The sequence below is a fragment of the Nicotiana tabacum genome, chromosome 11 (genome assembly GCF_000715075.1).
Source record: "Nicotiana tabacum cultivar K326 chromosome 11, ASM71507v2, whole genome shotgun sequence".
In the NCBI taxonomy this organism is placed as follows: domain Eukaryota; kingdom Viridiplantae; phylum Streptophyta; class Magnoliopsida; order Solanales; family Solanaceae; genus Nicotiana; species Nicotiana tabacum.
The window spans coordinates 157926223-157941250 of NC_134090.1; the positions used below are offsets into that span (position 1 = coordinate 157926223).

Here is a 15028-nt window from a genome sequence, read left to right on the forward strand (position 1 = left end):
TTAAAAATAAACAATTCCCCCTCCATATCTAGAATATTTCCAAGTCAACCAAAGAAAAAAAAGACCCCAAAGAAAAAGAAAGAGAGAGATGAATCCCCACCCACCTCTCATCCCAAAAGAATTGCAGAAAATAATGATATAGACCATGTATATGTGCCGGTGGGAATATCCGGTTGCGGAACCGGAATTTTCATGATTTAAAATATAAGAAAATATATGAAAAACGCTTGGATTATGTTCACGAATCAACAATATATTCAGTATGATTCTACTGAGTCTGAGTCTACGAAGGATAATATGTACGCAGACTAAAGTTATTTCCAACTGCCCTTGACTCAAGGCAACCATAAACACAACAATTTTCGATGCCGACGAATTCAACATCTAATGTATATACTTAAAAAATAATTTTAACTTTATACTTACATATTGTCTTCCGGCGAAGGAGATTTGGATGAACCTCCTATCTCCGACTTCGTCCCCGAGGTAACAACAACAACAATACAACAAAAACTCGGATTCCCACTAGTAAGATATAGGGAGGGCAAGAGGTACGCAGTCTTACTCCTAGAGAGGGATAGTAAAAAATAGTTGAGAATAATAAATTGATATATATGCCAACTAGAGGTAACAAACACTCAGTAAAATAGTTGAGAGTAAAATAACCAAAATATACACAAATTAAAAGCACCAAAGTTATATTAAAAAAAAATGATGGTGAGAAAAAACTTAGGCTAATGAGCCATTCCCATTTGTTGAACTTCAGCTGTATAATTGATGCTTCTCTGATTTGGCATAGCTAACATGGCAGTATGATCAAAGAAATCTTTAAGTTCAACAACTGATTGCAATATCAATCTCAGATCTTCAGCACAATTAAACCCTAAATTCCCAATTCTTCTAACAGCATAAACATAAAAAGTAATACACCCTTTTCTGAACTTAAACCTCGCCATTTCACAACCATTTAACCCTCTAATCAACTTCTTATTCACTTCCCCTAACGGAATTTCCATTGGCCAAACACGGTCTATACCAATCTTCATGTTTTCAGATTCAAAAACGAATAAAACGACTTTCGATTTCTTCGTACCGAGACCTAATGTGAGTGTATGCCACGCGTGATGTGCTAAGATTGTGAAATTTGTAGGTAAAAATGCTGTGGTTGAAGTGAAATTTTTGGTTGAAGGTGGAAGAGAGAGGAGGTTTAAGAGTTCTAACGGCCGTGCACGGCGGATTGTGAAGGATTTAACGATGAATTGACCGCCGAATCGGAGACCTTTTACGTCGGAAATGGGTTTAAAGGTGAAATCTGAAGATGATTTTGGGGTTTGTTCATTTGGGTGTTGGTGTTTTTGCTTCTTACTGTTCTTCTTTTCTTTCTCTTTCTTTTCTCCCATTGAAACTGGAGCTGACAGATAAGTGTCACATAGGAAATGAGAAGAACCAAGAATTAGCTTTTAATTAATAGTACTAGAATACTGGAATATATATACAAATTATTTGTCTTATTTCTCTTTTATACGTTCCTAAAAAAAATACTCTATACGTTTTAGTTTTAGTCGGCACTAAATTTAAGAGAAAGAGGGAAACTTTGGAAATTTATTTTCTTAAAAGCTTAAGTGGTAAATGTTTTATGGGGCCATGGTATTTGTATGGTTATAAAAACTTTTAATTAAGCGTAAAATGAAAAGTTTAAAGTTGAAGTATTTTCAATTATAAAAATGTGTCATTCTTTTTTAACAGAGATAAGGAAAGCATATCATTTAATTGGAATGGCGTATTAAATATAAGAGATTTTTGACTATTTTACCCTTATTTATGTCTTAAGATATAATCTCTCTTCATTTAATATTTACTCATAATTGAAGTATTTATAATTTTCAAGAACATTAATATTAAAGGTAGAATAGAAAAAGGGAAACTAATTTTGTCTTGAAATTTTAAAATGATAAATAATTTGAGATAATTATGTTTAGAAACCACGACAGATAATTTAAGACGGAGGGAGTATATCACACCAAGAAAAGGGCATATCACTTTCGATTAATTTAATCACATTAATGGGTGTTTTAGTACTGTTTTTATTCTACTTAACTCTTGTGCTTTATAATCTGCCCTTTAATACTATGTCACTCAAAAAAAAAATTATAGTACTAATATTATGTCATAGTACTAATTATAAGGAATCTTTGATTAAATTACTTTCATCCATTCATTAAATGAATAATTAATGGCTACACTTTTTGAAGGAGTAATAAAGACGGAATTGTCAAATGTTTTTAACTAATTTTCTTTGATTAAAGTGACTTAGACAGAAGGAATCGAGGAAACAGTACTTTTATATTTTCAAAAGATGGTAAATATTCATCAGTATTTACATTAAATCGATCAATTTTTTATTAATAATATCATACTATGCAAGAATCAAGATAAGTATCTTTTATACATTATTTTTTTCCTTATTAAAAATTATTATATAAAAATCAATTATCTTATGTTTATTGATTTGATGTAAAAATTGAATAGGAAATTTTTTACATGTCCAAGTAGCCACGAGTTGAGAGTTATGCCACTTCTTTTGTCCTTTTTTTCTTTAGAAAATTAGATTCTTTTATTTTATGTCTATTAGTATAAATTATAAAGCTCTAACAATATAAGATAAATCCTTTTCATTTCGATGGTTAAAAAGTGTTTTCAACTTCAGGTGACGACGTAAAAAGTAATCATTATGATTATGGAGTAAATTTGGGGAGAGGAAATTATTACTCCTAAACTTTCCATAGCGTATAAAAGCTCAATACGGAAGGGTTATTCCTGAGAGGCGCACAATTTCAGAAATTTATAATTTATCAAAACAAAAAATTTGTATCATGATATCCGATATTTATATTAGAGTCCGACTAAATCCGATGTGCGCCGGAATGTCACAATATTGGGAGTACAGAAATCTCTAAAGCATTTCAGAATTTATCAATACACACAAACCAGAACTTATACTCACTCCGTCCTAATCTGTGTCATACTTTCATTTTTAGTTTGTTCAAAAAGAATGTCGTTCTTCTTTATTTAGAAATAATTTAACTTTAAAATTTTTACTTTATCTTTAATAAAATAATTTACCGCCACACAAATATCTATGATTTGTTTTACACAATAAACTTTAAGAGTCTTCATTTCTTTCTTAAAATTTATGTCGAATCAAACACAGTCACATATATTGAGACGGAGGAAGTATCAGAAAGAAGCATGTTGGTGTACATAATTTACAATTACTAAAGTAAATAAAAATGATTACAACTACATTTATAAGATACTCTGGACTTTCAAACCCCTGTTTGCTTACTTGATTCCCCAAATTCATCACTTTTATTATGGAAATATAACGATTACAATTGAGATGCCTTGATTAAAAAGGAAATATCGTGTGATAATGGATGTACACTGAAATAGGAAACATGTACTCCAAAATAGCTTGGTTTTGTTCCAAATATATCTGTTTCTAAAGAGATCATAAATCGTAATATCACGAGTTCAAAATATATCACGCAAAGTTCGAGCCGCAGAAGCAGATACTAATTCTTGTATTAGAGTAGGTTGTTTATATCATATCCCTCGAATACGACTTTCTTGAACCGCATAGATGCGAGATGCTTTGTGCACCGAACTGCCTTTTTATCACGAGTTCAAATTATAGTAAGGTTTTAACCATTTTGTCCGGTTAAACTTTTTTTTTTTTTTTTAACTAACTTATTAGCTACTATATTATTTTTACTTCAAATGATAAAAGAAAAAAAAAAAGGAAAAAGGAAAAGAATCACGTAATTTATGTGGTTCTTCTTGTTGAGAGATAAGGTTACGACATGATACATGTCCTTATTTTGACAACTAAGAAGTCTTCCAAACAAAGTTGTTTGTGCTCAAAGGCACCACATACATCAATCACGTCAAGGAAAAGCAAGAAGACGTATATATATATATATATATATATATATATATATATATATATATATATATATATATATATATATATATATATATATATATATATATATATATATATATATATATATATATATATATATATATATATATATATATATATATATATATATATATATATATATATATATATATATATATATATATATATATATATATATATATATATATATATATATATATATATATATATATATATATATATATATATATTTGGTTGAAATTGAAAGGAAAAAAAATTATTTCTAGTTGAAGTTATGTTTAAATATGAATTTCACTTTAAAAAAATTAAAATTTTACAAGTGAAAATCATTATTTACTTGAAATACTTCTCAAGAATGTATGTAAATAGCGAAGTTAACTATTTTCAAATACGTAGCCAGAACTAGTACTCTTTCCATTCAAATATATTTACGGAGTTTAAAATAAAGAAAAAAAACTTTTAAAATTTGTGGTTTAAAACAAAAAATAAATATTTGTTTGAATATAAATCATATTATTAAAGTATTATAAAACGTTTAAAGTTAAATTATTTCTAAATAAAAAAATATGAGATTCTTTTTTAAAAAGATTAAAAAGAAAAAATATGCTACATAAATTAGAACGAGGAGAGATATGCAAATATTGTACTCAATATTTACAAATACTGAATTCAATTAACATATTGAACATCAGTATTTACAAATATTGAAATATTTTTGCTTTTTAAAATTTAAAAGACAGTAACATTTTACCACTTAACTAACTCCTATCGAGATTAGCGCACTCCATTAACCTAAATTGTGAATGAATATAATTTTGGCAAATTCTTGTCCTTATTGCACCTTTTTTTTTTTTTTTTTTTAATTTCAGTTTTAGAGTGAACATCTCGTGATCCTTACAACAACTACAGGTTTTTGTTTGTGTTTCAGACAAATCATAGATCCTACCAAATTTATATTTGTCTTATAATAAGGTACGTGACAATGTTTGTAGGCCAGCAAAATTTCACACTTGTAGCTCAACGACATAGTTTTCTTTTCCCTATATACATGGTAAAAATTTTATCACGGTTAAATAACAAAATTAAGGTGAGAATGAATAAAAATTAACTATAATTTAGGGATAACCATACTATAGTTTTGTAATAATCATAGTTGTAAAGACATGTATCATACAACAATAACAACAACAAACCCAGTGAAACTCACTAGTGGAGTCTGAAGAGAGTAGTGTGTACGCAGACATTACCCCTACTCTGGGAAGGTAGAGAAGTTGTTTCCGAAAGACCCTTGGCTCAATAAAGACATGTATCATGTATTTATTAAATTGGTGTAAATAGTCCGTGTCAATAAATGTTTTTCCTATACTCCCTCCAGTCTACTTTAAGTGATTTTTTTGGATCTTTTCATACATATTAAGAAATTCACTAATTGACCATATTAACCATAATTTATTCATTAAAAATACAATAAATACTCCTAGACTTTTTACTCCAATGGAAACTTGGGAAAAAGAAGTTAATTCTTTGTTGATATTTGAAAAAATTAAATATTATGAATCACAAAAGAAAAGCCAAAAAAATCAATTAAAATAGGCAGGAGGAAGTATACAATATGTATTTTTTTCCTAAGCTCGAATCTCCTAGAATTTAGCGATTTAGCAACCATCCATTCAAAAATAAAAAAGAACAATTAAATAATTGTTATAAATAGAATTGTATTTATGGTGAATGTTCATATTTAGAGAGATTCTAGGGTTTATTGCTTGGTGGTTAAGCTAATCCCTACCTATAAATAGAGGGTTCTATTCCATTATAATTCATCCCAATATCAATAAGAATTCTCTCTCTGCTTTTCTCTGCAATACTATTCTTCTTCTTTTATTGTTTCATAATACGTTATCAGCACGAGGCTCTAACCAATTGAGTAGAAGCTTTGGGATTGAGCATAATGATTGTCAATTGTTCTTTGAACTTCCTTCATGATTAAATTCTGGATTTAAGGTAAGTATTTTACTTTTCTCTTTCAAATTCTTGACATTCTATACTTTGATTTTAAATACAAGCAAAGACGATAAATTTTGATTGCAACTCTAATGGAGTTTGAAAGAAATTATAACCACCCAAAGTGGTAAAATTTATGTGTCTTGCCATGATCAAATTCATGTATGATTGTGGGCAAAAAATTGAAAACCCGTCCCATTGAATTTGCTCCATTCTCATTCTCTTTAGAGAATATGATAGCAGTATGTGATAAGTCTGAAAGAAGATAAAATTACTACTATGAATATATCAATGGATGTGGACGTGGCAATAGACGAATAAATTATAATCATCATCATTGAGTAATGAGAATAATAAGAATTCTCAAAATAATCCTTCACTCTGTGAAAGTAATGTTTGTCATCGATTTGACATGAGATTTTATAAATCACATATAGATGATTATGGTCCATTCATGATGTGAATGTGACAACATCTTATTTATGAATACATTCATTCTTGGAAGAATATGAACCTGCTAGTGGTAGTGAATATACCACCACTCACCTCTAGATGGAGGTTTGAGATGAAATAAGAAAATAATGTCATTATTATGGCATGAATGATCACTGGTCACGTACTTATTGTACGCCAAAATATTATGGCAATGTGATTAAAAGACAATGGTAATGCAAGAAACAGATCTTGCATATAATTTGACCATGACCACAATGGTATAACTTTTTCTTTAAAAGAGATATTCATCACATGGATGTTGATGAATCTGTGGTAGTACAAAATTAATTGAGAGCTCTGGAAGAGCCAATTATTACTATTTTGGAGGAATACAATTGATTATCATGTCAATTTATTGTGTTGTAGTAAGTCTCAAAGAAACTTATTCAGTTTCCAAAGTACACGCGAAAGCGGTTGCTTATATTGAGACTATAAATAAAGGAAAGATTTAATATCTTCTATTACTACAACTTGTAGCGGAGTAATATGTATGTGAAAAGTTACCTGCTTTATTCTTTAGTTTGTACTACACAAATAAAAGAATGTCACAATAAAGTAGAACTTTATTGATATAAAACACATATCATAATAAACTTGAAGTTTATTGATATCCAGTTAGCATAGCTGGTTTAGTCATATCAATTTAAGTATGATGTGCAAAAATAAAAGAGAATTCAAATGAGTAAACATTAAAAAACTAGAAAGTTCTTTACGAATTCTCCTAGGTTGCTTGTTCTCATTAATTAGTAGACCAACTAAAATTGGGATTGAATCCCATAAATGCTGGAAATATCAAAAGTGAATATGGGCTCATTCACTTGCCATGTATACCACATAAGATGCATCTATGAGATGGTGACATGTGCGATTATTATTAACCCGCAATATGATGTTTTGCGAGGTAACTTGCTCAATAATTTAATTTCGAGCATAATTTCCAGATTTTCTACTCAAGAAAGTTTATCTTGATAAGTTGGTTTATATCACAGTTGGTTTAGCAAAATAATTTATTGAGTGCCTCCACTTAATAACTAAATTATTGCTTATGAGAACAAAGTTGCCTATATCGGTTTGTATATTACATTCTCCCCTCACAAGTGGTTCTGGGTCAGGAACCAAATAATTCCATCTTATTATTATTGATGTGCGATGTATATTTTGATTAGCACCATGACACACAAAGATGAGCTCTCAAAGTTGAGGAAACAAGTTAGTTTTTCTAACATGAGGGGCAGACATGATAAACACTTGAGAAAAAGTTACGTGGAACAGATTATCATTTGTATATATAGATCCTCGAATATCATAATATGAACTTGAAGTTCATAAAAAGATAATTCGTTTGCAATATATTTCAAAGCATGTCATACGTGTGAGCACGTGATTTTTGCCTTAACGAAAACTACTCCAAAATAAATCAAAAAATAAAATAAATTTCTTTTACTGTGTAATTTTTGAATTTTGCGTGATGCTAAATAATTGTGTTATATCCGTAAATGTTTACTATGTCTTAATAAAATGAAAATAAAATAAAATACATATTGCATGCATATAGGATTTAATTATGCATTTAAAAGATAATTTAAAAAATCACAAAAATATGCAATAGTTCTATTTTAAATATCCCACTGTGGGATTGATGTCTTGTCTATGTGTTAAATAATTGTTATAGAGTAATTAATATATTTTTGAAGTTAAAATTGTTTTACAATTAAAATTAGAAATTTAAATTAATAAAAATGAAAAAAAATAATAATACATATACATAAAAAATCGGACCTGGATTTAAATCCAGGCCCAAGCCAAATTACCCCCTTTAGCCCAATCCAGGCAGCCCAAGTCTGATCGAGTCCAAAGCCAAGACCAAACGACGACGTTTGGCCATATTTATCAAGGACCATTGGATCAAATCCAACCAACGGACACGATTTCATCACCTTTACCCGTAACCCGTAACCCGGTCCAGTGACCCGACTCAGTCCGACCCCAACGTTAAACCAAACGACGTCGTTTGGATTAGTGGACTGATCCTGGCTCTTCATCTTACTTGATCGGACGGACAATACCAATCCACCCCACCCCTATATAAATCCCAAGCCCTACCCCGGCCCCTAACTGAACACCCCCCTCCTCTCACTGTTCACCATCTTCCTCAGACCCTCCCACCTAACCCTAGCCGCCCTAAGACCCCAAAGCCTGAAACCCGGCGGCATCAACGCCGCCGGTCACCAAAATAACACCCTAAGATCCCCTGAACATCCTCTACACGAATATGACCTTAGATTCCTTCGAATCAGGCCCCAACCCTTCGAATCTTAAATCGAAGGTTGGCCTGAAAACCTGATCTAAACCTAACAGTCCCAAATCGACACCATAGCTTCCCCTAGTCACTCTGAGTATGGATCTATTGTTTGTTTGGCTCGAATCAGTTCCGAGCTTCTCGAATCTTCTTTTGAAGATTCGGACCAAACAAGAACAAACTCAGATTTGTTTTAAGCTGACACCAAATGACCCCTAGGCTACCCTCACCCTTGTGTCATGTTTGGTTCTTCTCGAATCTGACCAGAAATGGTTAAATCCCAAATCGAATTTTTAAGAACCCTAAAAATACCAAACTTTCGGATTCTGTTCAGATTAAGTAAAGATTGAGGTTCAATCGACCTTAGTCGAAGTATTTTCAGTGGAAAATACTTCGACTAAGGTCTGTTTGATTTCAAACAAAAATCCGAAAGCCGAGTTGAGTTCGAGTCTGATTAAAATTCAGAGGTACTTTTCTATTTCTGTTTGCATATTCTGTATGTATTTTTGTTTGTTTTAATAACTTGTTAATTTTTTATATATACTTTTTGTTTTGATTAATTCTGTCAGTTTGTCTCATGCCTGTCTATATGATCAAATTATGAAACTGTTTCAGTTGGTTGTGATTGTTCATAATGTAAGTAATCGACTCGATTAAGTTCGTCGATTAGTTATATTATGAATTCTCACTTATGATAATGCTAATAAAAACAGTCTGCTTCTATTGTTTTAGACCAATTATGGACAAATGTTGTAAATAGTCTACTGATTAATACTTGTCAATTAAATCATGTTTGTTTGCAAATCAGTAATTTCAAATGTATGATGTGTATACATTGTTTTCTGAACAGGGCATTGTCAGTATATTGACAATGCTCCTGTGTTTGTTTGATTTATTGTTCAAAGTTAAGACTCAGTTATTAAACTCAGTGTAATATGTTGCTATGATGATTGGTTCTGAATTCAGTATGATTCTACCAATATCTGATTAAATGTAATTGTATTAGGAGATTAATCATAGGATTGGTTGTTAGCTGCTAGACAAGTTTAAATTCAGATAACTTGTTAAATACTGGGACAGTAATTACAGTAGGTCAGGGGTATTTCTGGGAATGAAACAGTAAAAACAGGGTGTTAGTGCTAGTGTATTATAATGTAATGTTAGTGGCTATAGTTTAAGATAATAATGGGGAACAAGGGATAATGGGGCTGCTGAAAATCAGGTTAGGATCATATATAGTATTAAAAAGAAGTTTGTAATGGAACTTTCTGTTTTTAAAAGAAGAAAGGGGTCCAAGAAGCATTAAAAAGTATAGAACCAGCCCTGTATAAATACAGGGAGCTGGACAGACAGAAGAAGGCAAATTTTAGGAGATTGGAAGAGGAAATTGAGAGAGAAAAAATCTGGTTTTCAAGGCATTAGGGAATATACTCAGATATAAACATAGAGAGATATACAGAAGGAAAAAGATAAAATTTGAGAGAGGGAAGTCAAGTAGAAACAGAAATTTGAAAAGGAAGATAGAAAGAAAAGAAAACAGAAACAAAAAAAAATCAGAAATAAGGAATCCGAAACAGAAAGAAACTGAAATCTGAAATGTATTCTTTCTGGAATTTGTCCGTTGTTTGCCTGTGAATATTGTTCAGTCCAAATCTGAAATTTTTCTTAAGTCTCTGTCACTGTTCATCTGGGTCAACGGGTCTTGTTCAGACTTGCTGTGTTATTGGTACATTCTACTGATTTTGTTATTGCTGCTACTGCTGAAATTTACTCCTTCTACCTTCATTTTCAGGTACATGTCTTTTAAATTTTATGTTGGAAAGAGATTTAACATGACTAATCAATGAAGTTCGAATTGTAATTCTGTTTTCCATTTGTCCAAGTTCATCAGTTTAAATTTCATTTTTTTTTGTTTCATGATAGTTAATTAGTAGTGAATTCAATTTGATAGCTATGAGCTAATTGTCTTACTTTGAAAGTTCGTATAAAGTTTTGTAATAATGTTAGCCCTTCATCTCATTAGTTTAATCATGTTTGAATTGTCAAGGTAGGAAATATGATATAAAGATTGGTTATTAACTAGGCCTTGTGGCGTTGTTAGAATAGAGTAAAAATGTCAAAACCATATATTGCTAGTTTATTCTGATACTTGATTTAGTTATGGATGGAATGATATAAGTTGTACGTTCTTATGTGGTATGATAACAGGTATCCATAGAACCATTAGTGGATGGTGAGTTGAGTTTGTTATGGCTCATTATGATGTTAAAATGCTATGAAGGTTTCAAGACTTACAAATACGTTGCATGTAAGGCAATATTGTCAACCAATTTGTATAATAATTCTTTTCTTATCAATTTGATGCCTATTCGCCCTCATAAATAAATTAACCAAACAGTTAGGCCAATTAGATTAAAAACGAGTATATGAGAATAAGTTGAGATGTATATGCACAAATTGCAACACTTTAAATCAATGGTAATTAGAAATAGAATTTGCATTAAGTAAAATAATGAAAATTCTTGGAAAATATTTCCTTCCTTTATGAATCATTCATTTTCAGTTTCATATGCAATTTATTCTTTGGCATATATATATCTGTCATATTTGTTTTAAAAATAGTATTGATCATATTTTATTCTGTCCTTTGAATTTGAATAGTTGGAATGAATATAATTTATATTCGAAAATTATAATCAATGGGCAACATTCAATAAATTGTGAATTATTTTTTTAAAGAATTAAGGGGTATTTTAAATAAAGATTTCTCATAATATAATAAACAATTTGTGGAAAAATCCCCGATATCATTACAAATATTTTGCGCAATTAGGGATACGTCCGCTTACCCTGATTATATTTTTAAAAGAAAAAATTCGGATTATGCGTACGCGCAATTTCGAGCGAATATTTAATAAAAGGATTTTTCCTAAGGCGTTAAATCAATTTCATAAAAACCCGAGATGTACGGTTCACTATTCAAGAAAAACAAATATTCTTGATTCGACACAATTTCGAAAAATGATTGTTTAATAAATATATTATCAAAAGTTATTGTGTATACGTACGCGTGACACAATTCCGCATTTTTAAATTTATAACACGAATATACGTACGCGTAATTCGATTCAAAGAAGGATCCTTAATCACAATAAGTAAAAGCGGTAGAAAAATCACGTAACAAAAGTATTTAATAAAAATCAAGATAATTAAGCCAATAATAAAAACAGTTAAGCGACCGTGCTAGAACCACGGAATTCGAAAATGCCTAACACCTTCTTCCGGATTAACAGAATTCCTTACTCAGGATTTCTGGTTCGCAGAATAATAAACAGAGTCATATTCTCCTCGATTCAGGGATTATAATTGGTGACTTGGGACGCCTTAAAATTCCCAGTGGCGACTCTGAAACAAATAAACAAATCCCGTTTCGACTGTCCTTCAATTGGAGAAAACTCCCCACGCGCCTCGCGGGTGCGGTGAAAAGGAGGTGCGACAGCTCTGGCGACTCTGCTGGGGACAAAGTGTTGTTGTAACCCAGAACCATTGGTTCAAGGTTTAAAGAATTCGAGCTTAAATATCTGTGTTAATTGGCTTTATTTACTATATGATTTTCAACTGTTTATATGCTAATATGCTAAATGTTTTTTTTACCGCTTTAATATTATTTGAATTGTGAATATATACAATTACTACGAAACCCCATTCTTCCTGAGTCTTCTGAATTTATGGTGTACACGTGCGCGTGACCCACCTTTCTGTTAAAGTCATACCAAATAAGACGGAGTTGGGACAAGTAACTAGGCCGGGCAGACTTTCGTGCTCCCGGTACGTTGCCCCCGCTTCGGCTCAAACTGTCAGTTTGGGTAAGCCAGGTTTAGAACAATCAACCTAAGGTTTTACACTTAGAATAACTCAGCCATGTACCGGATCCCTAGTAGGAACGTCTATTTGCATCATACACATTTGGCCTTGGAGACTCAACACAGGGGTTGGGTCTGTCTAGGACAGGTGAACCCAAAAATTAAAAGACCATCATGATGCATCCTACTTGTTACTTGTGCATTCATTTGCCTCGAACATGCTTGTTGACCAGCTTAAATAAAATCATGGTAAGAAGAAAGGAATGAAATGGGTTGTTTTAAAAATTTTGAAAAAAAAATATAGTTTTAAATTTTGAAATAAAGATATTTAATAAATAAATAAATAAATCGAAAATGATTTTTTTTTAGTATAAATTTTCCGAAATGAATTTTGACTTTATTAAAATTAAATTTCAGATACAAAATGAGCACCACACAAAGTCCCTCATCCACAAGTACGGAAGAATTTCTATGTCAGCTTCAAATGTGGTGGTATGATTTAGGCGAAGACGGTCAAAAATGGGTCGTCAAGCATTTGGGAAATCTCACGGACATTATGAAAGTTGAACCTCGTGATGATCTGATTACGGCGTTAGTAACTTTCTGGGATCCTGTTCACAATGTTTTTCGTTTCTCTGACTTCGAGCTTACTCCTACATTAGAGGAGATAGCTGGCTATGTTGGTTTTGACGGAAGTTTAAGAAATCAAAGCTTGATATTCACAAAGGCTCCTTCAATACATTGATTCTTCGGTCTTCTGAACATCAGCAGTCAAATCAGGAAAAGCAATGTCATCAATGGATGTTGTTCCTTCAACTTTTTGTATTCCAGGTTTGGAAAGTCAGATGGGTTCGAAATTCATGAGAAAGGCCTTACTAATAAACAAAACAAAGACACTTGGCAGATGCACCGTCGATTTGCTTTCATGGTGGCTTTTCTAGGAGTCATGGTCTTCCCAAATAAAGAGCGAACAATTGATATTCGCACCGCAAAAGTTGTGCAAATCCTCACCACTAGAGAAAATCACACCCTTGTCCCCATCATTCTATCAGATATTTATCGGGCTTTGACTTTATGCAAATCAGGAGCAAAAGTCTTCGAAGGATGCAAAATTTTGTTGCAAATGTGGGTGATTGAACATCTCCAACAACAGCCCAAGATCATACAGTATGGGTCAAACAAAGCTAATTGCATTGAGAGCTATGAGGAAAGAACAAAAAATTATCAAGCTCCAGAAGGGATAGAAGCATGGGTATCTCATCTAAAGGCTTTAACGGCAAATCAAATTGAATGGACTCTGGGATGGCTCCCTATGAGAGAAGCAATACATATGTCAACCTCAAATAGTTATCTACTACTATTGAGATTGAGAAGCATTCAGCCGTATGCACCACTAAGAGTCCTAAGGCAACTAGGGAGATATCAAATAGTTCCTGATGATGAAGATTTGAGTACGCAAGTAATCGAATTACACCCAGAAGCCACTATTCCCGAAGCTCTACTTCAGCAGATGTGGAATGGGTTTCGATACTTGAAAAGCGATACTCAAGTCCTAGACGCTACAAAGGGTGAGATAAATCCTGGATATGCAAGGTGGTTCGAAAAACGGTCTCGCGTGGATGATGTACCAGAACCCGAGCTGAAAAGGCCAACAAAAAGACCCCATGTTCAAAACTTCAATGATAAAATCCAAGAGCGGTTAATCTGGGGAGAAAAAGAAAAAGGGTACAAAGCAACTATCCATGCCCTAAAAGAAAATCTAAGAAGCCTCAGTTTGGAGAAAGATTTGCAAGCACAAGAAGCCGAAGGCGAGAAAAAGAGTCTAGCTTGTGAGAATGAAAATCTTCATGCTCGATTCCAAAAAATGAAAAGAGTTTCTGAAACGCCAAAGAGGAGCTGGAAGGATCAAAAAACCATCGCCAATCTCTTTGAAAGAATGCAAGATTATGATTCCATTCTTGCGGAAAACGAAAGGGCATTGAGCAAAGCAAAAGAAAGGATCCAACGATTAAACGAAGAAGCCAGATCTAACAAGGAACGCCAAGATAGGCAATCCGAAAAAGACAAGGCACAATTCAAGAAGGAAAAAGACTATTGGATGCGATCAGAAGACCAGCTTCGTGCACAACTAGAAGAGGCAAGAAGATGCAACAGAGAACATCAACAAGCAGACCTCGACAGGGAAAGATCGCAAGCAAGATTAGAGCAGGCCAGACTCCGAGCTCTGTTAGAATCAGCTCTAGATCGTGAAAACCGTGTCAGAGATATAGCCACCACTCGTCAGCAGCAATTGCAAGACCAAGACCAACGTCTCCAAGGTTTCAGGGCACAAATCCACGACCTGGCAGTCTTCACATCTCAAAGTTATGTAAACTGCCAAGGAAT

At 32.3% G+C, this 15028-nt stretch overlaps 1 protein-coding gene across 1 annotated transcript; it reads right to left on the minus strand.

The window, feature by feature from the left end:
* Nucleotides 1-588: 588 nt before the first annotated feature.
* On the minus strand, nucleotides 589-1466 carry LOC107787883 (uncharacterized). The gene has a single exon (XM_016609497.2). The coding sequence runs from the start codon at nucleotides 1398-1400 to the stop codon at nucleotides 735-737; it is 666 nt and encodes a 221-aa protein (XP_016464983.1). The 5' UTR covers nucleotides 1401-1466; the 3' UTR covers nucleotides 589-734.
* Nucleotides 1467-15028: the final 13562 nt, after the last annotated feature.

Excerpts from the sequence above, each read along its gene's own strand:
- LOC107787883 (XM_016609497.2), bottom strand. The coding sequence starts at position 1,400 with ATGGGAGAAAAGAAAGAGAAAGAAAAGAAGAACAGTAAGAAGCAAAAA.